We start from the raw sequence: 27,164 nt of genomic DNA on the forward strand, positions 1-27,164 counted from the left end.
TCTCTCTCACATCTATCCCCGCACCACACATACCCACCCCCACCAACACACAGAGTCAGAAATGTGGTTTATCTAAATTCTTTACACAATTTAAAATTTTAATTTTTAAAATCTACAACCATAATCAATAAAGAGAAAATATTTTTCAGCAATTATTATTTACTAAGTACTAGCGCTCAGCAATTGCTAACCCTCACCAGATTATAAGTACAGTAAGTCCCCTACATATGAACAAGTTCCATTCTGAGAGCACGTTCACAAGTCCAATTTGTTCATAAGTCCAACAAAGCTAGCCCAGGGACCCAACTAACACAATTGGTATTTAGTACTATACTGTAATAGGTTTACAATACATTCGCATCTTTGAAAGTTTACAACTTGAAGGTTCATATGTAGGGGACTTACTGTATAATATTGTTAAAGTTATGATTTCTCCCTTATACATGTAAACATATTTTGTTATAAAATATGTTTTTCTTTTTGTTATAAAAAGAAGAATGCTCTGATCATACAGGGATACAAAGCCAGGATTCTTATTCAATTTCTTTTTAAAAGCAGCTGGTAAGCATCAATTACTCCCTGACCATAAATTCTAAGAATTTACTTAGAAGCAGATTAGAAACAGGAAACAGTACCCAGTTATCCTGCACTGTGATCAACCTCATTTTAAAGTGAGAGCTATTACATAAAAGTAGAGGCTATTACATAAATGTATCATATCTGTAAATTAGTGGTTCTTAACCAGGGCAATTTTAGCCACGCTGAGATACTTTTGGCAACGTCTTGGAGACATTTTTGGCGGTCACAACTTCGGGAGGAAAAGCTTCGGGCATCTAGTAGGAAAAGACCAGGGATGCTGCTAAACATCCTACAATGCAATGAGGAATTATCCAGCCAATAATGCTGAGGCTGAGAAACTCTACTCTAAATGTGTAGACACACACTACTCTTAGATATGAAAGTTTTATTAGGAAGGCAGTACAGAACTGTGGATAAATAGTCTTTCAAATTCTGACTCCACCATTTACAAGTGAGTTGTGTGACACGACCAAGTTATTTGAACTCTCTGAGGCCCAGTTGTCTCAGTTGCAAAATGGAGAAATTTACCCAATAGGGTTTTCTTTGTGAAGATTAAATAAAATAACACATGTATGGCACAGTAACTGGCATTCAAAAATGTAGTAAGGTCTTAATATTATCATGCATAAATCACTTCAAAAGGAAATGGTATTCTAGCTGCCAGTTTTCATGCAATAGTACTGTTGAATATTAAACATTTTCTTTATAGTGAAAACTACTTGTTGATGTTGGACAGATCTGGGGTTGAATTCCAATTTATTTACATGACAGCTGTCTGAATCTTTTTTTGGCTTCAGTATTCTCATTTTAAAAAGGGGGGCAAGAATACCTCGTTTTAAAAAGAGGTTTTCGAGAAGATGAGATAATAAACATACAACTCCCAGCAGTTACTGGCATCCTAGCAGTCCCAAGTAGTAACTATTGTGAGCTATTAAAAGGATTAAGTTTCATATTAACAATACCATTGATACTCTAAAATTCATTTCTTAAATGGACATTAGTTATTTCAGTAATGCTTTTCCTAAGAGCCACTATATTATTAAAGTAAAGAAAGACTATGTAGAGTATGCTGTGAAAACAACTAGTGGAATGATTTAGATTTAACTGAAAATATACTGCTTAGTAATATTAGAATTTCATTTTTGTTCATATAATAGTAAAGCCTCTGGCTTTAACAATAATAAAATAATTATTTTCTTTTCAAACATACTATTCTCAAGTCCCCCAAAATATTTACTAACATCTAAGAGACCCTAAGAAAACTCATTTATCAGCAGTGAATAGGATAACATTCAATTTCAATAATTTTTCCATCCACTAAGCATTTATTAAACACTCATTATGTGCAGATTCTGTGCTCGATGCTGCAAAGGATAAAAAACAGTCCCTGTGCTCCAACTGTAGTGATTCAAAGGAGGTAGACAGACTGCATGGGGAGGTGAGAGGACCCTGGAAATCAGAAAATGTTTTGTAAAGAAGGAAAGCCCAAGAAGATTTCTGAAGGCTGGCTAGGACTCTGACAGTCATTCTTCGGTGGGCTGGGAAGTGGAGGTGTGTGCCACTGCAGGCAAGGCACAGAGGGAGAAGTCACAGGGAGTGCTCAGTGCTTATAATCTATTACCTTGGTTCCCAGATGACTTGTCAGCCTTCGAGGAGCAGAATGTGTGCTGCTAGAACTCAAAACACTGGCTGTTTCGTGATCTATTCGTGCAGTTGAACCCTAGAAATTAAGCAAATTATAGACAGTATAATTTAGACTATAGATAAATACAGCTAACTTCATGTTAAGGTACTCCAAATGAACTGTCTTTAGGGTAAACAGCTAAATATACCATTAAAAGTGTGAACATTATAACTGCTCAAAATGAGTATTTTTACCTATAAACTTAAGTAGAGTTTAGAGAAACACTGAAGGAAAAAAAGACAGTTGCAAAAGACAGTTAAAGTACAATGTGGAAGTAACCAAACACTGCAGAAATTCTAAGAGTAATATTCTTTCACAAATCAAAAGGCATGAAACTACATTCAGTTAAATATAAATTGACTGGTAGAAAGCTCCACTGAGTGACGAAATGCTCTAAATTACCACAAAACTAACTGTAAATTTTGTACAGACCAAGTTCTCCAGGAGCTCAGAGCAGAAAAAAGACTGCTTGAAAACTCTATTGGAGAAAGGCATGAAAAAATAAATAATTGCACTGAGATATCATGAGCACTTAGTAAGAAGAATGCATAAAATACTGAGGGAAAACAGAAAGAAATAACTACTTGCTTAAGAACTATTAAAGACTGAATAAGATAAGTTATACTTAAAGGTAGGCCTTGGATTTTGGAAAAATGATGGAAGAGTCTGTGTAAAGGGATAAATATGGAAAGCATGCTAGAAAAGAATATAGGCAGAATACTCTCTGACATAAATTGTAGTAATATTTTTTTGGATCTGTCTCCTAAGGCAAAGGAAATAAAAGCAAAAATAAACAAATGGAACCCAACTAAACTTAAAAGCTTTTGCATGGCAATGGAAACCACAGACAAAACAAAAGACAACCTACAGAATGGGAGAAAACATTTGCAAATGATGTGACCGACAAGGGATTAATATCCAAAGTATATAAACAGCTCATACGACTCAGCATCAAAAAAACAAACAACCCAATCAAAAAATGACCTGAAGACCTGAATAGACATTTCTCCAAAGAAGACATACAGGCACATGAAGAGATGCCCAACTTCACCAGTTATCACAGAAATACAAATCAAACCCAGATATCACTTCACACCTGTCAGAATGGCTATTAAAAAAAAAAAGTTTTAAGAGAAAATTACATTTGTAAATCTAACTGTAGAAAAAAACTGTAAATGTGAAATTCATTTAACTGTATATTTAAAATGAGTATGTTAGTCTTTCCTCAATAAAGATGATTTTAAGAAGTTGCAACTTGAGAGGTCTTTTTTATGTCTCCCCATATAAAAGCATGAAGACCCACTTATTCACACCCACATAGGGAAATCTAGGGTTAGATTAAGAATACTAGAACAGGGTCTCAGAGTGGCTACCCTTTCTAGTCTCTACTCCTTCTGTGGGTCTGGATGCTTTATGCTGGTTAGTCCTCTAGGGATACTTCTCAATTTGGAGCAGCAGGTTAGTACCCCTCAGGGTAGGGAGAACAGGCAGCAGAGGAAGACATCCGGCAACTCTTCCCACTGCCACTAGCTACTGGGTGCTTCTATAATGGTATTTCAACTCACATGCAACCAAACAACAAACATTTACTGAGCTCTTGCTACTTTCTCGGTACAGTGCGAGTCACTAGGGATATAAGTGAATAAGATAGTCCCATCCTCACCGCACACAGACTCTAGACAGGTTGCTCAACATGTAAATATACAGTAGTAAGTGCTTTGACAGAGGCCACATGCACACACAGGAATGGCATATACTCAGTCTTGGGAGTACAGAGTAAAGTGCTATCTGATTTTAAACTACGAGGAAGAGTTTAGATAATAAAAAGGAGGAGAGTTAGCCACAGGGCAGCCCAGACGAGGCAGAAGCATAAGCAAAGGTCAGAAAGAACGTTTGTGTGTGTGTGTGTGTGTGTGTGTGTGTGTGAGAGAGAGAGAGAGAGAGAGAGAGAGAGAGAGAGAGAGAGAGAGAGAGAATCTGATTCACTGATTGATTTGGAGATAAAGAGCTTATTCTGATTGCAATAAAGAAGATGGAGTTGAGGGACCAAGGCTCAAGGTAAAGAGAATAGTCAGGGGGATTTTTAAGGAGACTTAGGCAAGGGGCCTCTCTTGTTCTACAGTAGAAGGGGAATGACTCCTTATCCTGAAGCAAACATACTGTCTTTTTTTTAAAAAAAATTAATTAATCAATTTATTTATTTTTGGCCATGTTGGGTCTTCGTTGCTGTGCGCAGTCTTTCTCTAGTGGTGGCAAGCAGGGGCTATTCTTCATTGTGGTGCACAGGCTTCTCATCGCAGTGGCTTGTCTTTGTTGTGGCTCGCGAGCTCTAGAGTACAGGCTCAGTAGTTGTGTGCGGGCTTAGTTGCTCCATGGCATGTAGGATCTTCATGGACCAGGGCTCAAACCTGTGTCCCCTGCATTGGCAGGTGGATTCTTAACCACTGCACCACCAGGGAAGTTCCAAACATACCGTCTTTGAGGATACCTAAATATTTTTACTGTTTCTGGTAGTGAGGATCTAACACAATCCCTAACGATCCTTGTTTCCTGGTATTCACACCCTTATGTAATTGCCCTGCCTTTGACTGTGGGCTAGATTTAGTGAATGGCTTCTAGTGAACAGACTGCTGCAGACGTGATGAGAAGTCACTTCCAAGATAAGGTTACGAAGACTGTGGCTTCCATCCTGGGCACCCTCTCTTGTGCTCTCTGAGGGAGGCCAGATGCTACGTTGTGAAACGCCCTTTGTAGAGACCCTGGTGGCAAGGACATGATATCACTGGCCAACAGCCTGAGGACATGAGGCCTGCCAACAGCCATATGAGGGAGCTTAGAAGCACATCTTCCCCGAGTCTTGAAATGACTGCGGCCCCAGCTAACACCGTGACTGCAGCCTGTGAGAGACCCTGAACCGGAGGCACCCAGCTAAGCTGCACCAGGATTCCTGACCTACAGAAACAACAATAAATGTTTGCTGATTTTGCTAAAATTGTCAAGCAGCAATAGATAAGATAATTAACACATTGTTTGAAACAAAAGAGAAATAACAGGTTAAACTATGAAACAAGGGAAAACCCATGTCCACACTAAAACATGTTCCGGACATTCATTTCAGTGTAGATACCAAATCATCTTTAAGCTTTAGTCTCCGTACCTTTCTATACAGCTCCTTGATTTTGGGACACTCACCGTTCTGTTCTCCCGAACTCTCTAGCTAGAAATCCAGATGCATTTCCTATAAGGAGATTCCAAGAGAACATTCCCATACCCACACTACCTATAGGCCTAGAACTCAAGCCCTGAGAATCTTTCCTGGGCCCTTTTATTATGGCTAGGCCTGCACCGACACCTTTCAGAGGAACCAGAGAAACGGTAACCTGCAAGAAATGGTACCTTCCTAAGAAGTATTTCCCACCCAACTCATGACTAAATTCTGAAGAAATGAGTGTCATTAACTCTCTCTCAAACTCAAGACCTATTAAATCAGCCATATTTTACATCCACTAAATCAGCCTTGCTCAGTGTTCAAAAACATAATAAGTCCAAAAACATATCATTTCCCACTCTCAGCCTTAAAACGTGTGTGAGACACTATTTCCTACTATTTTCTTTCCTATCCAAACTTCCTTGTGAAATTTAGGTTCCATGCTCCATAAATACCCACACCTCCTCAACTTTTCACATAATGCTCCTTTCATTTCATTAACTGAAACCTAGCTCTTATTGGACACCACCTCCCCCTGCAGCCCTCTCTCCAATATCCCATGTACTTTGGCGTCAGGAGGTAGCATAAGCCTATGTTTTCCTCACTCTTCAACATCACTTTGAAACTATTATTTCTCCACCTTCCGGTAATAGCCCCAAATCTCCTTGTGTTATAATCACTTTCCCCTTTCCCCAGTGCTATCACCTACTAACCACCCAATCACTGTCTTCAATCATTAAACAACTTTGGCACAAGGGTCACTGACCTCCTTCTACTTCAATTACTGCCACCATTCTGGGTAACTTATGCCCCATTCAAAACCGTGGTCTCTCAGTTCTCTGGTATCTTCAGTGATGTTTTTCTCCTCTACTCCATTTTAGTCACTGACATCTATGGCTGTATCCTAGACCATTTCCATCACCCTAAAATGTACCATCTCTGAATAATGCATTTAGTTATCTTGTGGTAACTCTGAAAACCTATTCTTCTGGCAATCTCCTTTAACCTTCCCCAAGAAAGTGTCTTTAAAATGATTGGAATGTCCAGCGTACGGATGTCTCTACATACTCCACCTTGAAACTTTTCGTGGTCCATCACTTCCGTAATTCTCTTGTCAGTTTTCAATATCTTTGCCCCATGGCTATTCCATCCCACCTGCCTGGAAACATTGCAATTGTAGATGAATCCAACTGTCTGTTTTCTCTACACCCTAATATGGACTGCTGAGCAGTATTTGAGAAATTTGAGCATGTGAGAATATCGCACAATTCTCCAGGGTACTGCCCATATAACATTTATGGTCACCAATACACCTGGGCCCTTAGTCCTCCATCTGTAATCCTTGTGTTTCCCTAGTCAGCTCTCCCTTCTTTGCTCACAGTGGCTATTTTGGATATGTCTCCTTTACCACAAATAATTTTACCTTCTAATTTACAGAGAAACAGAAGCCATCAGACAAAACTTCCTCAAACTTGCTGCTACCAAACTGACAAAATTACCTGCCTCCACACCCATCTCCATCTTCTCCTGCTATTGCTTCAGAGGCACACCTTCTGCTACCTAAGGCCCGTCCCTTCATGTGTGCTCTGGATCCTTTCCCTCCCCATTTCTCTTTGCTCTTTTGGACCTTCAATCTTTTTCTCTACTGGCTCCTTCCCATTACCATTCAAATATGCTTATCTCTCCTATTTTATAAAAAGAAAAATCTCTCAATTTTCTCTCAAATCTCTACTGTGTCAGTTAATGGCCTTTTCTCTCTTGGGCAGTTCACACTCAGACTTTTTGAGTTAGCTAAAATTGCTCTCTTCTACTTTTTAACCTTCCAATTTAAACCTCAACTCACTCCAATATCACATGGTAGAGAAGAAAGCCAATGAAACGGCTCTTGCCAAGATCAGCACTGAAGTTTTTTTTTTTTTTTGTGGTACGCGGGCCTCTCACTGCTGTGGCCTCTCCCGTTACGGAGCACAGGCTCCGGATGCGCAGGCTCAGCAGCCATGGCTCACGGGCCCAGCTGCTCCGCGGCATGTGGGATCTTTCCGGACCGGGGCACGAACCCGTGTCCCCTGCATCGGCAGGTGGACTCTCAACCACTACGCCACCAGGGAAGCCCTGAAGTTCTTTTTTTGGTGAAACCTAAAGGAAAATTTTCAAGTCCTTACAGTCAATGGTGGATATTGTTAACTATTTCCTCTTTTGGAACAACAATGTTATTCGCTTGTTTTGGGATTTTTTTAGCCCAGGTCTTCATCTTCTCGTTCTATAATCACAGGGGATATAAAAATCTCCCACACCTTGAATTATCACATTTTTCACCCTTCCCTTTGATTCCAAACCCACTATCTAATAGCCTACTTGACATTTCTGCTTCATTGTCTCAGAATGAACATCTTGAAACTTAACATTTTTGAAACTAGATTATTTTCCTTCACAAACTTTTTCCTCATCTAGTGTTAGCACTGAAATGCATCACCATCCTTGTAGCTGCCTATGACAAAAACCTGGAAGTCATTCCTGACTTCTCCTTCCTCCTCAGCCCTCGCATCTGACACTAACCCTTATGGATTATAGTTTCTAAATTCTCTCAGATACTCAGATATTTGCTGACCAAATGACTCTCTCACATCTATCAATTCTTCCCTAACTCCCAGGCCACCATCGTCTTTCACCTAGATTACTGTACCTAATTTACCCAATCATTATTAAGGTGTCAGAATAAATTGATTTGTAACTTCCTCTAGGATGAAAATCACCCTAACACTAGGTTAAGTGCTGTAGCGCTACGTACTTGCCCTTTCATAGTACTTAACACACTTTGTGGAAAATGCTCATTTGTCTTACTTCTAGATGAGAAGTTTCTTGAGGACAAGGTAGCATCTACCTAGCCCACCACCACACCCGAGAGTTCAGAACAGCCTTGGCATAATGCAGATCCTTAGTAAACAGATCCTGAACAGTGATGAGTTTTATATTATCTTCCAGGTAAAAGGGCTGGGGGAGAAAGTTAACAGCAGAGTGAAAAATGGGCTAAGGAGCAGAGAGGTGGGGATAAGATGAATTGTCTGGAGGGGACCCCTCCAAGTAAATACAATTCCTTTTCACTACATATTAGAATCAAGCATCTATCTTCTGATTCCCCTTTATTCACCCTTAAATATCCATTGCCATTACAGGCACTCAAATGTTTGCTGAGGGACCCTAGAAGGACAATGCCTGGCAGTTAAATTAGCACAACTGGGATACAGTCAATTTCAATTACACTTGCTGGGTTGGAACCCCTCTTCTATCCTCTGCTTGCTCACTTTACAAAGTGACTCAAAAGGGTTCACCATAAAGGTAGCAAGAGTCTCCAACTCACCATGAAATCTGACCTAAGAGGGGGAAGAAGCAACCACTCCCCTTGCCTTGCCTTTTTTTCATACAAACTGTATCTGGAAGTAGTCAAACAGTAGATAAGGAGATGTTTCTCTATACAGAAATACTACAGCTAATTCTGTAACCCCTAATGAATTAATGGAGCTAGGCATTAAGTATCAATGGCTGTTAATACCACAAAATAGAGACAACCAGACATTTTGTGCTTCCTGATGGAAGACCAAAATGCCATCTATGAAAAAGTCTTGTCCAAAAAAAAGTGGAGGGGGGGCCTTGAAACCAAATCTGATCACATCTCTAGATCTAAATACCAATTTATAGGAAATACAGAAGATAGAGGATCATGTCAAACTTCACCATGGAGATGTTATCAGCAAAATCCAGACTATGGAAAACACTAGAAAACAAATAACTTTGGTTAGTCAACAAACATAGCAAAAAACTGAGAGACAAAGAGGAAACCTATAGATTAAAAGAGGCTTCAAAGACATATTAACTAACCTCTGTGCACGAACCTTATCTGGCCCAAGTCAAATAAACTGAAAAATTATGACATTCATGAAACAATTGCAAATTTGAATACTGACTAGATATCTGATGCTACTAAGGAATTACTGTTAATTTCTTTGGCAGTGTAATAATGGCACTATAGTTATGTATTTTAAAAAACTGTTCTTTGTCCTTTTTCCCCAGGATTGCTTTAGCAATTCTGGGTCTTTTGTGGTTCCATATAAATTTTAGTATTATTTGTTCTAGTTCTGTGAAAAATGTCACGGGCATTTTGATAGGAATTGCATTAAATCTTGTAGATTGCTTTGGGACTTCAGACAATACTACAAAGCTACAGTAATCAAAACAGTATGGTGTTTGCACAAAAACAGACATATAGACCAATGGAACAAAATAAAGATCCCAGAAATAAACCCACACACCTACGGTCAATTAATCTTCGACAAAGGAGGCAAGAATACACAATGGAGAAAAGACAGTCTCTTCATCAAGTGGTGTTCAGAAAGCTGGACAGCTACATGTAAATCAAAGAAGTTAGAACACTCCATCACAACATAAACTCAAATTTGTTTAAAGACCTAAATACAAGACATGACACCATAAAACTCCTAGAAGAAGACATAGGCAAACATTCTCAGACATAAATTATAGCAATATTTTCTTAGATCAGTCTCCCAAGGCAAAAGAAATAAAAGCAAAAATAATCAAATGGGACCTAATCGAATGTAAAAGCTTTCACACAGCAAAGAAAAACCAAAAAACAAAAAACCCATCAACAAAGACAACCTACGGACTGGGAGAAAATATATGCACAAATGATGCGACTGACAAAGGGTTAATATCCAAAATGTACAAACAACTCATACAACTTAATATCAAAAAAACAGACAACCCAATCAAAAGATGGACAGAAGACCTAAACAGACATTCCTCCAAAGAAGACATACAGATGACCAACAAGCACATGAAAAGATGATCAACATTGCTAATTATTAGAGAAATGCAAATCAAAACCACAATGAGGTATCACCTCACACCGGTCAGAATGGCCATCATTAAAAAGTCTGGAAAGAATGTGGAGAAAAGGGAGCCCTCCTACACTGTTAGTGGGAACGTTAATTGGTACGGCCACTGGAAAAACAGTATGGAGGTTCCTTAAAAAGCTAAAAATAGAGCTACCATATGATCCAGCAATCTCACTCCCGGGCATAAATCCAGAAAAGAGGAAAACTCTAATTCAAAAAGATACATACACCCCAATGTTCACAGCAGCACTATTTACAATAGCCAAGACACAGAAACGACCCAAGTGCCCATCAACAGATGATCAGTTTAAGAAGATACAATGGAATTTTATTCAGCCACAAAAAAGAATGAAATACTGCCACCTACAGCAACATGGATGGACCTAGAGAATATCATACTAAGTTAGGCAAGTCAGACAGAGAAAGACAAATATTATATGATATCACTTATATGGGGGAATCTAAAAAATAATACAAATGAATCTATATACAAAACAGAAACAGACTCATAAACGCAGAAAACAAACTTATGGTTATCACAGGGGAAGGAGAAAAGGACAGATTAATGGTATGGGATTAACAGATACAAATAATCTGAAAAAAAAAATTACTGAATCACTTTGCTGTACAGTTGAAACTAATGTAAATCAGCTATACTTCAATTTTAAAAAAAGTAATCTTAGACACAGAAAACAAACTTATGGTTACCAAAGGGGAAAGCGAAGGAGGTATGAAACAGGAGTATGGGATTAACAGATACACACCTCCACATATATAAATTAGATAAACAACAAGAATTTACTGTATAGCACAGGGAACTATATTCAATATCTTGTAATAACCTATAAGGGAAAAGAATTGGAAAAAAATATATGTATAACTGAATCACTTTGCTGTACACCTGGAACTAACAATATTGTAAATCAACCATACTTCAACTAAAAAAAAGTATTCCTTTTTTTAAAAAATGTATTTGGTTGTGCCAGGTCTTCGTTGCAGCACACGGGCTCCTTAGTTGTGGCATGCATGTGGGATCTAGTTCCCTGACCAGGGATTGAACCCAAGCCCCTCGCACTGGGAACACAGAGTCTTAACCACTGCACCACCAGGGAAGTCCCCCCAAAATGTGTTCTTATCTTTTGGAAATACACAGTGAAGTATTTATGCAAGAAATGATGTCAGGGATCTTTTCCAAAAATAAAATGAGAAGGCAAGTAGATAGGGTACATGTAGATTACTATATTATTCTGTCTGCCTCTGTATATATTTGAAATTTTCCATAATAAAATGTTTAAAAACACATTACTAGCAGCAAAAAACGTCCTCCTACCATTTTCTCTCTTTCCCACTCTTTGTTGAAGTTCATTACTACTTACTGGTTATATCACTGGAGATCTGGTTCTAAACATTAAACAGAAAAGCTGAGGATCAATTCATAAATGAATTACACACACAGTTATATACTAAGCAAACAGGGATCTGATCTGTATAATTTACTTTTAGCTTTCTCTTTTCATTTAACTTCTAGTGGAGATTAATCACAGGTCAAGAAACCTTATTTCTAGAAGGGATGTTAGTCATTCCTTCCAACCTACATGTATTTATTGTTGTTATCTACTATTTATCAGGGATTGTGGGGATATAAAAATGGATAAAACTGGGAAGGATCTTTGCCCTTCTGGAGCTTACAGTCTACTGGGGAAAAGAGAAATAATCACAGAAATAAACATAAAACTGCAAATGTGGTCTGCAAAGGAGAAGAACAAGCTAGGACAGCCTTTAATAACGGGATGTGAACAGTTCAAGCCTCTTGAGAAAGTCATGCTTAAGCTCAGACACATATAAACTGATGTTAACTGAGTTAAGTGGGATGAGAAGAGCACTACATGGAACAGGAGCAGACGGTGCACAGGCTGCAGACGAGAAAGCCCAGGAAAGGTGAGGTCCTGAAAGCTCAGTGCGGCAGAAGTGCTGAGAGCAAAGTGTGACATAAAGCTAACACGCTGGGAAGGAGCCAGATTATACAGGTCATAATAAAGGGTTATCTTATTCTAAGAACCAAGGGACGCCAACAAAGGATTTTTCAAAGAGGGTGATTTACTCATGTAAAGATCATTCCGGCAGAGTGGATGTGGGCAGGAAACCAGGTGAGGTAGAATGAATTTCCACGAAGTGGTAGAGATAAGGGCACCAGGATAGGAGCTTTGATAGATCATGCTACTGTGACCCTGAGAGTCAAAAAGATTATTTTCAGTTTTAATTAGTGTCAATGGTTTTTGTCTCTGGAGCAAATAATAAAACAAAGCAAATGAACAAACCCCAAGCGGCTGTCATATGGGTAGATCCTACTAAGACAGGTTAAAGGAATCTTGGCATAACTGAATCACAGTCCCACAGATGTATACCACTCATCTTACATTAGGATCTGGGAGTAGCTGTAGCATCATTAATTTGATCTTGTAACTTTGCTATGATTTTATGGCATATTGAAGTTTTACATTTTTATATAAAACCTACTGTTCCTTTCTCTTATGGTTTCCTACCCACTTCATGATTATAAAAATTCTACCCTCATTTTCTTCTTATCTTTTAGTATTTTTAATAGTTTTCATTTTTGACATCAAATCTAATCTACTTAGAATTAATTTTGACGTAAGAAGTGTGACAGGGATTCGATCTCTTTTTTTAATGAATATCCAGCTTATTGGATAGGTGAGGTGTTAAAGTATATAATAATTGGAATACGACCCAAAGCACTAATAGTGGGTCTAATCCTAAGCAAACAATTTTTTTTTTCTATCAAAAAGACAGAACTTTTCTTCTTCCTACGTATGTGTAGGAACACATATTGTTCCCAAAGAATTCCTTAAACAATACACAAAGAAATAACCCAAATGTGCTATTTAAATATAATTTCCCTAATTTACCATCTATAGAGTTTTCTCCACTACAGTGCTCACCAGTAATATTAAAATGAAGTATCTTTTTGTTTTAACTCAGTAAAAGGAATTTAAGTACTCAAGTATGAGACATTTTAAGCTTTAAATTTCAATGAACTAATAGAAGCAGGCTCTTTTAAAATAAATAGCATCATTAAAAGTAACCTACAGACACTAAGGGAATATTTTATATCAACAGTAAGAAAATTTCCTTAAAATTAACTTAGTGAAATTGTATTTAAAAAAATGATTCATTTACAACATAAAATATTCATTGAAAAAATGTGGTGAATACAGAACACTCCAAAGAAAAATACTGTCATAGTAGGATACATTCCAATAAAACTCTAATAGAAGACTGATGGCAACATAACAAGATAATAGTTCTACATTAAAAAAAAAAAAAAATTGACGTCCATAATTTTGCTAAAGATGACAATAGTAAACATCATTAGGCTATGTTTCTACTCTGTATGAGCATTAGAATCATCTTTTTCAGTGATAGGATTTAAATTTCTAGATTTATGTAACCTTGAAGTGCAACATAAAACAAGAACTATAAGTTCTTATGGCCATTTTTTAAAAACATAAAAATGTCTTTGCAAAGAATGCCACAGAGAAAAGAGCAAACCTATTCAAATACAAGCAATAATAACTAGGTCAAATCACATATGACCAAAATGCAGCTTAGTATTTATTTTTCAAAAAAATTCTTCTCATGCAAATCACTTCAGGCTAAAACAGAGACACACAATTTAGAGCTATAAAATATACTTAGAAATTTTGAAAGCATTATTGTTAGATATAATAAAGAAAAACGACATAGAATTTTGGTACCGAATTCTTCTGGAGATATCCATTCAAGACTAAGAAAGTAGATAAGATTTATAGATCTTTCTGAGAATCATCTCACTCTGTATTCCTTTTTAAATATTTAAATAGTTAATTGGAAAAAAAATTAAGAAAATAATTTATTTACCTGACCACTACCCGAAGTTGCCATGTTGATTTCTGCCACTCCTTGACTTTCATTCTGTCGCTCAGCTTCATGTGAGACGGCTTCATGCTTGCTCTGAGATGACCTCTGTTAATACGGAGTTAACATCATTACATACAAAAATGGTGTATGCTTTCTTAGCCCAGAGCTTTCCTTCGTTCTTGCTTTAAAGCTTTGAATGCCTCAATTATACAGGTTTACAAAAGCATGGAACTGCACTTTATATTTCATCAGCTCCAGCAGGGTTGACTGTCGACTATTTCGGTAAAAGGAAAGTGAAGTGTGTCCCTCGAGCATTAGAGCCACACAAGACAAAGGATTTTCTGAGACTCACAGAAACACCATCCTCCACCAGCTGTGCTCACATCACTATCAGGGATATAACCCAACTAGAACAAATAACTGTCTTTTCCGCAAGGTCACATGGCTCTGGCGTTTACTAGAGCTGCAAATATAAGTTAAACTATTAACCTAAGCTTAAAAACACCTTCTGTATAACTATGCTTATACACAGAATATATAAATACATCTTCTGCTAATAAAAGTCATATGAAACCAACAGATAAATTCTTAAGATTCTGATCTGAAAAAAACCAAAAACCTTTTCTAATGTAGCCACCATCTGCTATGTAAAATAAAAGTGACAGATTATATCCAGTAAAAGCAGTCATTTAAGAGAGATTATATCTAGTACAAAGCAGTCACTTTGAAAAAAATATCACTGCAGAATCAAAGAAATAAAATAACTTTTCCATTATCTTTTATAGAAACAATCACAAATGTGCCTGCCCTAGGAAAATGATAACGCAAAAATAAAAATTACACTTTAAAAAATTTGACATAATAGTGGAAAACTGTATTGCAAAATGGCTTCCGCTAAAATTTCTTTAAACATAAAGCTTTCCTAGACCATTTAAGATGTGACTTAATAATTTACCAATATTTCCATCAATAAACTAGTGTAAGTTATATATAGGCAAAAGAGAGGTAGTCTCAGTAATTCAGAAACAGAAGAAAAAATATCACCATGGGAAAATTACACTACAAAACTCAACAAAATCAACAAAAGTAGAGAATACAAAATCAATCCAGAGACAAAATGAATCAAAAACCACTAAATCGGGCTTCCCTGGTGGCACAGTGGTTGAGAGTCCGCCTGCCGATGCAGGGGACACAGGTTTGTGCTCCGGTCCGGGAAGATCCCACATGCCGCGGAGCAGCTAGGCCCGTGAGCCATGGCCGCTGAGCCTGCGTGTCCGGAGTCTGTGCTCCACAACGGAAGAGGCCACAACAGTGAGAGGCCCGCGTACCGCAAAACAAAACAAAACAAAACAAAACCCACTAAATCCACCAAGATTTGACACTAACATAATTGAAGACGTCAATATAAGAGTACTGAGTATCTGCCATGTTGGTTACTTTCACTAGGTGCTGGGGAATACAGCGTTGGCAAAACCAGACACTGCTCAACGCACTCTTCAAGCTTCAGTCTAGTCAAGGATACTATCAAATAATGAGAGAAATGACAATAGAGTTAAAACTTTGACAAGTACTCTGAGGAAGGGTACAGGGTGCTGTAAGGATATACACCAGAGGGATGCCATACGTTGTGGGGACTTGGGGGGAAGAGCTCCCTTAGGAAGCGTTGTCTGAACTGACATCTAAATACAAACAGGAGTTCTAGGAAATGGGATGGGGATAGAAGGTGAAGGTTTTAGGTAAACAGAAGACCATATGCAAAGAACCTGGGCTGGGAGGAAACATGGCTTGCTCTAAAACATCAAAGAACTACAGTGTGAAGAGTAGAACAGAAAGATGATAAAAACAAAAATAAAAACAAAAAACGTACTGATTTTACTGAATTTAGTGTGATTCTCAGATAGCACTCTTGCCCTCACATAACTAATACCAGTAATACTAATGGGAAAAGGTGCATGTATTTTGATTTTTTAAAGTCAAATTTAAAATGGTCTAAGTAGGTAGGAAAGAGAAGAGACAAGTTTGGAGACTATGTATTAAAGTAGGTATTAGATAATGGTACTTTACACCTAGGAAAGCAGTGATGGAGATAAAGGCAGCGGAGACAGAGGTAAATCTGAAAGACTGCATGATAGATTGGATATGGTGAGTGGAGGAAGAAGTCTGGTGTCAAGAATTACTCCTGTGTTCCTTAGCTCACACGACTGAATAATGATGGTACCATTCACAGAGATAGGTAATACTAAAGGAGAATGAGGGTATTTTGGAGGATGTGGGGCTCATAAGGAGGACTTAGGAGGAGAAGATCATTAATTATGCTTTGGATATGTTGGATTTAAAGTGCCTTTAAGACAACTAAGTAGAGATGCAGAGCAGGTACACAGATTTAGGAGTCTGGAGCTCAGGGCTAGAAAAATGAATTTGAGAGCCAAAAGCATACAGCTGGTGAGTGAAGCCCTAAGTATAAATAAGATGGTCTCAGGGAGGGAGAGAAAATAAAGAGAAAAGAGAAATTTGTCTTAAGGAATGCGTATGAACCAAAAAAGATGCCAAGAGTGTAATATTTCAAGCAACAGTGTTCAGTAATGTGGAAAATATCAAGATGAAGACTGAAAACGTCAATTTAATTGGCAATATGGAAGTTATCAATGATCCATTTCAGTGAAACTATGAGAATAGAGACTAGACTGGTGTGTGTGAATGGTGGGGAGGAAATACAGACTTGGAGTCTAGAAACACCTTTGGAGTGAAGATTAGGAAAAGACAATGAGGACGGGAAGGGGACAGATGAAGAACAGTTGCAGGGAGAGGTGGAATTGAGGAAGGTTCATTTTCTATTTTTAAAGATAAGACTTGAGCATGTTTAAATTCCAATAAAAAGATGCTACAGAAGAGAAAGAAGATAAATATGTGAGAGAAATGAGGTACGAGTACAAAGTCCCTGAGAAGGCAGGAACTGAAAATCCAAAGCACAGGAAGGAAGGCAGAATGCTTCCTGGTAGGAAGGAGAGAGAGCTCTGACGATAGCTACTGTTTTCTCTGTGAAGAAGGAGATGAAATTATTAGAAGGACGAAGATTAGTAGACATCAGAAATAGTCATTTCCAGTAGAGAGAGAAGGGCGGATCCAGAGAAACACAGTAGCCTGTAGGACTGCCAGGCCCAACTGATGATGGTGATAATGATGAAAATAATGAAGTTAAAAAAAAAAATCTAATGTTTGTTATGCACTGATCACTTGGCATCTATTTGATTTATTTAATCCTTACATCAACTCTATGAAGCACGTACTATTATTATCCCCATTTTACAGATGAAGAAACTGAGGAGGCACAGATGATAAGTAGCTGGCTTTAGGTCACATACCTAGTAAATGGCAGAGCCAGAGCTGGGATCACAACCCAAGCAGTCTGACTCTAGAGCACAAAGTAATATTTAACACTTACTATCTTTAATTTTCTTTACTTATTTACTTCCCTTTATTCTTTCATTGATCCTAGGCTATAGGCCTGTCTGTGTTCTTTGATCACCATCTAAAATTACTGCTAACACTGAGAACAAAGAGATTGTTTCTGATTCCTTTGAAAGAATAATCCTATCTAGTTTCCTTATTCCCATAGTTGCTGGACACCTTCCCCAGTTTTCTATCCTAGGACTAAAAAAACTAAAAAAACAAACAAAACAATTTTGTTGAGGTATTTACATATCTCAAAATTGGCCCACTTTAAGTGTACGGCTCAATGATTTTTAATAAACTTACCAAGCATCACAATACTCCAGTTTTAGAACATTTTCATCACTCTAAAAAGATAGCTTGTGTTCTAAAAGAACTCTTTATAGTTAATCCCAATTCCCATCCACAGCCTCAGGTAACTATAAATCTACTTTGTCTTTATGAATTTGTCTTTTCTGTACATTAATTATAAGCAGAATATGTGGACTTATGTGTCTAGCTACTTTTATTTAGTAAAATGTTTTTGAGGTTCATCTCTGTTAGAGTATGTGTCATCAATTTGTTCCCTTTTATTGCCAAACAGTATTCCATTGTAAGGGTATACCATATTTTGTTTATTAATTCACCAATTGATACACATTTGCATTTTTCTCCTTTGGGGCTATTGTGAATAATACTGCCATGAACATTCAAGTGAAAGTCTCTGTGTGGACATGTTTCCATTTCTCTTAGATAGATACCTAGAAGTGGAATTGCTGTGTCATACGATAATTGTACGTTTAATACTTCAGGTGACTGCCACACTTTTCAAGTGGCCAAACCATTTTAGATTCTCAGCAGCAATGTATGACGGCTTCTATTTATCCATAACTCTGCCAATGCTTACTGTTTTCTTTATGATTACAGCCACCCTAATGAGTGTGAAGTGGTATCTCATTGTGGTTTTAACTTGCATTTCCCTAGTGACTAATGATGTTGAGCATATTTTCATGTGTTTATTAGCCATTCCTATATATTTTTCTGGTGAAACGTGTATTCAAATCTTTTGCTCATTTGTAAGTGCGGTTGTCTCCTTATTAATGGGTTGTAAGAGTACTCTGCATGGGATTTTAATAAATATTTCTCACTGGCTATCTTCTAGAGATTGTTAAACCATGCCATAATTTACCTCACAGTTTGCACCCTTCTGAGCACCCCCCACCCCCAAATGTACGAGTTTGCCAGTAAACAACCTGTCTGAAATGATACATAAGAAAGTGGCAGCACTGGTTGCCTCACATATCCTTTTGGAACTTTTGAGATTTGAATCATGTGTAATAATTACATCATCTGAATTATGTTCCACATCTAGACCCTAAACCAGAGTTGTCAGCAGGCAGGGCAAAGACAGTGTTATAAGATGCTTCAGGGGCTTCCCTGGTGGCGCAGTGGTAGGAGTCCACCTGCTGATGCAGGGGACGTGGGTTCGTGCCCCGGTCCGGGAGGATCCCACATGCCGCAGAGCGGCTAGGCCCGTGAGCCATGGCCACTGAGCCTGCGCGTCTGGAGCCTGTGCTCCGCAATGGGAGAAGCCACAACAGTGAGAGGCCCCCATACCGAAAAAAAAATAAAATAAAATAAGATGCTTCACGGTAGAGAAATTATTTAGCAAACATTTTTTCTTTTCTTGTCTACACTGTATGTGACCTAATTTATGAGTATCTGTTTCCCAGTTTTCTCTATTTTCAAGCTTCTCTCTCTGATCTGTATTAGAAAAATGATAATATGGAATAAAGAAACATGAAACAGCAAAATTAGAGTTTTCTTTCTCAAATAAGACATAGCACCTTCTTTTAGTTTTCATTCACTGAATAAATGTAAACATTTCAGACTATGAATGATATGACCATTATTATAACAAAAAGAAACAAGAATTAGATTAGGTCACAGTGGTAGACAGTCAGCCCCAAATCCAATGATCTAAATAAAAATTTGAATACAAAAAACACAAACAAGCCCCCAACCTGCAATAACCTTATAATTGTGCTGCAAAATGAGAATTGTTATTAACAAATGACAATTTTTTAAAGGAATTTTCAGAGGCCAGAAAGTTGGTAAAATTTGGAAATATACAGACAGGGAATATGTTACACCAAGCAAATGATGACAGAAAGAAGGCCAGTGCAGTAATACTAATAGCAAACAAAATAAAATTCAAGGTGAAGAGCATTAAATGGAATTAAGGAGGGCTATTTCATACACATAAAGGAGTCAATCAAATAGAAAAAATGTGAATATTGATTTAGAAATAGAAAAAAAAACCCCTGCTGATGCAGCCAAATAGCAATAATCAGAATATAAGAAACATGTGGGGGGCTTCCCTGGTGGTGCAGTGGTTGAGAGTCCGCCTGCCAATGCAGGGGACATGGGTTCGTGCCCCGGTCCAGGAGGATCCCCCATGCTGCGGAGGGGCTGGGCCCATGAGCTATGGCCACTGAGCCTGTGCGTCCGGAGCCTGTGCTCCACAACAGGAGAGGCCACAGCTGTGAGAGGCCCACATACTGCAAAAAGAAAAAAAAAGAAAGATGGTGGGAATAAAAACTAACTATAACTAAATAAGCTAGAAAGAAGCAAAAACTCAAAGCATAAAATATCAAAAAAGAAATTACAGGGCTTCTCTGGTGGCACAGTGGTAAAGAATCTGCCTGTCAACACAGGGGACAGGGGTTCGAGTCCTGATCTGGGAAGATCCCACATGCCACGGAACTAAGCCCACAAGCCACAACTACTGAGCCTGCACTCTAGAGCTTGCGAGCCACAACTACTGAAGCCCGTGCTCCACAACAAGAGAAGCCACTGCAATGAGAAGCTGATGCACCACAACAAAGAGTAGCTCCTGCTCGCCGCAGCTAGAGAAAGCCCACATGCAGCAACAAAGACCCAAGGCAGCCAAAAATGAATAAATAAATTTTAAAAAAACAAACACAGTCCTGCTCAATAAAAACAAAAGCTGTCTCTTTAGAAACAATTTAAAAAATAGAGTGTAGTTAAGTTCGATCAAGGAAAAAAAAACACAGCTGCACAAGCCTCTTAGATAGCCTCAACCACCAGAGGCCAGACAGCAGAAGCAAGAAGAACTACAATTCTGCAGCCTGTGGAACAAAAACCACATCCACAGAAAGATAGACAAGATGACAAGGCAGAGGGCTATGTACCAGATGAAGGAACAAGATAAAACCCCAGAAAAACAACTAAATGAAGTGGATATAGGCAACCTTCCAGAAAAAGAATTCAGAATGATGATAGTGAAGATGATCCAGGACCTCGGAAAAAGAATGGAGGCAAAAGTCGAGAAGATGCCAGAAATGTTTAACAAAGATTTAGAAGAATTAAAGAACAAACAAACAGAGATGAACAATACAATAATTGAAATGAAAAATACACTAGAAGGAATCAATAGCAGAATAACTGAGGCAGAAAAGCAGATAAGTGACCTGGAAGACAGAATGGTGGAATTCACTGCTGCAGAACACAATAAAGAAAAAAGAATGAAAAGAAATGAAGACAGCCTAAGAGACCTCTGGGACAACATTAAACATAACAACATTAGCATTGTAGGGGTCCCAGAAGAAGAGAGAGAGAAAGGACCTGAAAAAATATTTAAAGAGATCATAGTCGAAAACTTCCCTAATATGGGAAAGGAAATAGCCACCCAAGTCCAGGAAGTGCAGAGAGTCCCATATAGGATAAACCCAAGGAGAAACATGCCGAGACACATAGTAATCAAATTGGCAAAAATTAAAGACAAAGAAAAATTATTGAAAGCAGCAAGGGAACAACAACAAATAACATACAAGGGAACTCCCATAAGGTTAACAGCTGATTTCTCAGCAGAAACTCTACAAGCCAGAAGGGAGTGGCATGATATACTTAAAGTGATGAAAGAGAAGAACCTAAAACAAAGGTTACTCTACCCAGCAAGGATATCATTCAGACTTGATGGAGAAATCAATAGCTTTACAGGCAAGCAAAAGCTAAGAATTCAGCACCACCAAACCAGCTCTACAACAAATGCTAAAGGAACTTCTCTAAGTGGGAAACACAAGAGAAGAAAAGGACCTACAAAAACAAACCCAAAACAATTAAGAAAATGGTCATAGGAACATACATATCAATAATTACCTTAAACATGAATGGATTAAATGCTCCAACCAAAAGACAGGCTCGCTGAATGGATACAAACACAAAACCCATATATATGCTGTCTACAAGGGACCCACTTCAGACCTAGGACACATACTGATGGCAAGTGAGGGGCTGGAAAAAGATATTCCATGTAAATGGAAATCAAAAGAAAGCTGGAGTAGCTATACTCATATCAGATAAAATAGACTTTAAAATAAAGAGTGTTACAAGAGACAAGGAAGGACACTACATAATGATCAAGGGATCAATCCAAGAAGAAGATATAACATTATAAATATATATGCACCCAACATAGGAGCACCTCAATACATAAGGCAACTGCTAACAGCTATAAAAGAGGAAATCGACAGTAACACAATAATAGTGGGGGACTTTTAACACCTCACCTACAATGATGGACAGATCATCCAAACAGAAAATTAATAAGGAAACACAGCTTTAACTGACACAATAGACCAGATAGATTTAATTGATATTTATAGGACATTCCATCCAAAAACAGCAGATTACACTTTCTTCCCAAGTGTGCACGGAACATTCTTGGGTCACAAATTAAGCCTCAGTAAATTTAAGAAAATTAAAATCATATCAAGCATCTTTTCTGACCACAACACTATGAGATCAGAAATCAATTACAGGGAAAAAAACGTAAAAAAACAAACACATGGAGGCTAAACAATACGTTACTAAATAACCAAGAGATCACTGAAGAAATTAAAGAGGAAATCAAAAAATACCTAGAGACAAATGACAGTGAAAACACGATGATCCAAAACCTATGGGATGCAGCAAAAGCAGTTCTAAGAGGGAAGTTTACAGCTATACAAGCCTACCTCAAGAAACAAGAAAAATCTGAAATATACAATCTAACCTTACACCTAAAGGAACTAGAGAAAGAAGAACAAACAAAACCCAAAGTTAGTAGAAGGAAAGAAACCATAAAGATCAGAGCAGAAATAAATGAAATAGAAACAAAGAAAACAATAGCAAAGATCAATAAAACTAAAAGCTGGTTCTTTGAGAAGATAAACAAAATTGATAAACCATTAGCCAGACTCATCAAGAAAAAGAGGGAGAGGACTCAAATCAATAAAATTTGAAACGAAAAAGGAGAAGTTACAACAGACACTGCAGAAATACAAAGCATCCTAAGAGACTACTGCAGACAACTCTATGCCAATAAAATGGACAACCTGGAAGAAATGGACAAATTCTTAGAAAGGTATAACCTTCCAAGACTGAACCAGAAAGAAGTGGAAAATATGAACAGACCAATCACAAGTAATAAAATTGAAACTGTGACTAGAAAGCTTCCAACAAACAAAAGTCTAATACCAGATGGCTTCACAGGTGAATTCTATCAAACATTTAGAGAATAGCTAACACCCATCCTTCTCAAACTCTTCCAAAAGATTGCAGAGGAAGGAACACTCCCAAACTCATTCTATGAGGCCACCATCACGCTGATACCAAAACCAGACAAAGATACTACAAAAAAAGAAAATTACAGACTAATATCACTGATGAATATAGATGTAAAAATCCTCAACAAAATACTAGCAAACAGAATCCAACAACACATTAAAAAGATCATACACCATGATCAAGTGGATCAAAGGGATTTATCCCAGGGATGCAAGGATTCTTCAATATATGCAAACCAATCAATGTGATACACCATGTTAACAAATTGAAGGAGAAAAACCATATCATCTCAATAGATGCAGAAAAAGCTTCTGACAAAATTCAACACCCATTTATGATAAAAACTCTCCAGGCAGTTGGCATAGAGGGAACCTACCTCAACATAATGAAGGCCGTATAAGACAAACCCACAGCCAACATCGTTCTCAATGGTGAAAAACTGAAAGCATTTCCTCTAAGATCAGGAACAAGACAAGGATGTCCACTCTCACCACTATTATTCAACATAGTTTTAGAAGTCCTAGCCACAGCAATCAGAGAAGAAAAATAAAAGGAATACAAATTGGAAAAGAAGAATTAAAGCTGTCACTGTTTGCAGATGATGTGATACTATACATAAAGAATCTTAAAGATGCTACCAGAAAACTACTAGAGCTAATCAATGAATTTGGTAAAGCTGCAGGATACAAAATTAATGCACAGAAATCTCTTGCATTCCTATACACTAATGATGAAAAATCTGACAGTGAAATTAAGAAAACACTCCCATTTACCACTGCAAGAAAAAGAATAAAATACCTAGGAATAAACCTACCTAAGGAGACAAAACACCTATATGCAGAAAACTATAAGACACTGATGAAAGAAATTAAAGATGATACAAACAGATGGAGAGATATACCATGTTCTTGGATTAGAAGAATCAATATTGTGAGAATGACTATACTACCCAAAGCAATCTACAGATTCAATGCAATCCCTATCAAATTACCAATGGCACTTTTTACAAAATGAGAACAAAAAAATCTTAAAATTTTTATGAAGACACAAAAGACCCCGAATAGCCAAAGCAGTCTTGAGGGAAAAAAATGGAGCTGGAGGAATCAGACTCCCTGGCTTCAGACTATACTACAAAGCTACAGTAATCAAGACAATATGGTACTGGCACAAAAACAGAAATATAGATCAATGGAACAAGATAGAAAATGCAGAGACAAACCCATGCACCTATGGTACGTTAATCTCTGGCAAAGGAGGCAAGGATATACAATGGAGAAAAGACAGTCTCTTCAATAAGTGGTGCTGGGAAAACCGGACAGCTACATGTAAAAGAATAAAATTAAAACTCTCCCTAACACCATACACAAAAATAAACTCAAAATGGATTAGAGACCTAAATGTAAGACCGGACCCTATAAAACTCTTAGAGGAAAACATAGGAAGAACACTCTTTGACATAAATCACAGCAAGATCTTTTTTGATCCACTTCCTAGAGTAATGGAAATAAAAATAAACAAATGGGACCTAATGAAACTCAAAACCTTTTGCACAGCAAAGGAAACCATAAACAAGACAAAAAGACAACGCTCAGAGTGGGAGAAAATATTTGCAAACAAATCAATGGACAAAGGATTAATCTCCAAAATATATAAACAGCTCATGCAGCTCAATATTAAAAAAAACAAACCCAATCGAAAAATGGGCAGAAGACCTAAATAGACATTTCTCCAAAGAAGACCTAAATAGACATTTCTCCAAAGAAGACATACAGATGGCCAAGAAGTACATGAAAAGCTGCTCAACATCACTAATTATTAAAGAAATGCAAATCAAAACTACAATGAGGGCTTCCCTGGTGGTGCAGTGGTTGAGAGTCCACCTGCCTATGCAGGGGACATGGGTTCGTGCCCTGGTCCGGGAAGATCCCACATGCCACAGAGCGGCTGGGCCCGTGAATCATGGCTGCTGAGCCTGCGCATCCGGAGCCTGTGCTCCGTGGCAAGAGAGGCCACAACAGTGAGAGGCCCGCGTACCGCAAAAACAAAACAAAACAAAACAAAACTACAATGAGGTATCACCTCACACCAGTTAGAATGGGCATCATCAGAAAGTCTATGAACAAAAAGTGCTGGAGAGGGTGTGGAGAAAAGGGAACCCTCTTGCACTGTTGGTGGGAATGTAAATTGATACAGCCACTATAGAGAACAATATGGAGGTTCCTTAAAAAACTAAAAAGAGAATTACCATATGACCCAGCAATCCCACTACTGGGCATTTACCCTGAGAAAATCATAATTCAGAAAGACACACGCACCCCAATGTTCACTGCAGCACTATTTACAATAGACAGGTCATGGAAGCAACCTAAATGCCCATCGACAGACGAATGGATAAAGAAGATGTGGTACATATATACAATGGAGTATTACTCAGCAATAAAAAGGAACGAAATTGGGTCATTTGTAGAGACGTGGATGGATCTAGAGACTGTCATACAGAGTGAAGTCAGTCAGAAAGAAAAAAACAAATATCATATATTATTAACGCATATATGTGGAACCTAGAAAAATTGTACAGATGAACCGGTTTGCAGGGCAGAAATAGAGACAGAGAGGTAGAGAACAAACATATGGACACCAAGGGGGGACAGCGGCGGGGGGTGGGGGTGTGATGAATTGGGCGATTGGGATTGACATGTATACACTGATGTGTATAAATTGATGACTAATAAGAACCTGCTATATTAAGAAAAAAACAACACCACCAAAACACAGATAAACTACACTGGAAAGCCAAAAGGGGTCATAATAACCAGAATGCCACATAGAGTAATGCCAATGACACTGAAAAAGAAGCAAAGAGATACTGGTTTTTTGGGTTTTTTTTTAAAGTCCTTAAGAGTCAACATTGCAAAAAGGACACACAAATATTTGGTTTATATTGACTTAGGACAGCCAGGTTAAACTACTTTTAGCAATATGACTATTGCACTGTACTTAAACTGCCTATTTAGCAAATACATGTTTCGACATATTTCAAATTTAGATGTACTGAATCCAAAGATATTTAAAAAGGCAAGCATGGACAAATATAGTCTTAAAAAGGACTCTACACTTTCAAAACCTGTACTTTTAACATTAGAAACAGTTGTCTTCCCTGTGTATAAATGGGCCTGCACTGTTTTTGGCTCAAAACAGAACTGTTCATTATTTGATCAAATTTTCCACAGGTGGAAAATATGTGCTGGCCATGACAGGACATGACAAATTTGTTTTGTGTACAAAAGTTTTCTCTCATTATAAAAACTGGACATCGTTAGTATAAAAAAGTTACAAAACAACTGGCCAAACCAGAAAAACTAGGAGGTATTAAGAATGGTTATCTGCCTTTTCATATTATTTCTGATACACTATGTTTGTGTATATCTTTTAAAAAATGGGATCAAAGTGTACATGCTACTTTGTATATCATAAACATTTAAAAATATCAGTAAATGCTTCATTGTGTTTTTAGGAATTATATTTAGAAAACAGCACTATGCTGATGTTTCACTCTTTGCAGTCTCTTCTTTTTTCATGATCTGGAATGTGAGTCTGAATCTGGCTGCATGTTAGAAACTTTCCATTGATGTGTCTCAAATCTGTCCCCAAATACTGAGCCAATTTTTCCTAGCAACAATTCTGTTGTTTATTGTTCAATGTGGATTTTTATTCAGCTTTTCTTTTGCTCCTGTTGCACAGAGACAGGTCTTCCTGCAGTTGACTAAAGAAGCAAATAATTTCCTGAAAATTTATTTTCTCTGAG

At 37.7% G+C, this 27,164-nt stretch overlaps 1 protein-coding gene across 5 annotated transcripts in view; it reads right to left on the bottom strand.

The window, feature by feature from the left end:
- The window catches only part of APC (APC regulator of WNT signaling pathway), a 140,254-nt gene that overhangs the window by 23,370 nt on the left and 89,720 nt on the right, over nt 1-27,164 (bottom strand). For all 5 annotated transcript variants that reach the window (XM_029216000.1, XM_029215997.1, XM_029216001.1 and 2 more), the window contains 2 exons: nt 14,300-14,404; nt 2,201-2,299 (listed from right to left, as the gene is read on the bottom strand). In XM_029216000.1, coding sequence (XP_029071833.1) covers nt 2,201-2,299; nt 14,300-14,404 — 204 coding nt within the window. The remainder of the gene's footprint in view (nt 1-2,200; nt 2,300-14,299; nt 14,405-27,164) is intronic.

This window comes from Monodon monoceros, unplaced genomic scaffold (genome assembly GCF_005190385.1).
Source record: "Monodon monoceros isolate NGI ecotype Baffin Bay Population unplaced genomic scaffold, NGI_Narwhal_1 Super_Scaffold_12, whole genome shotgun sequence".
NCBI lineage: Eukaryota > Metazoa > Chordata > Mammalia > Artiodactyla > Monodontidae > Monodon > Monodon monoceros.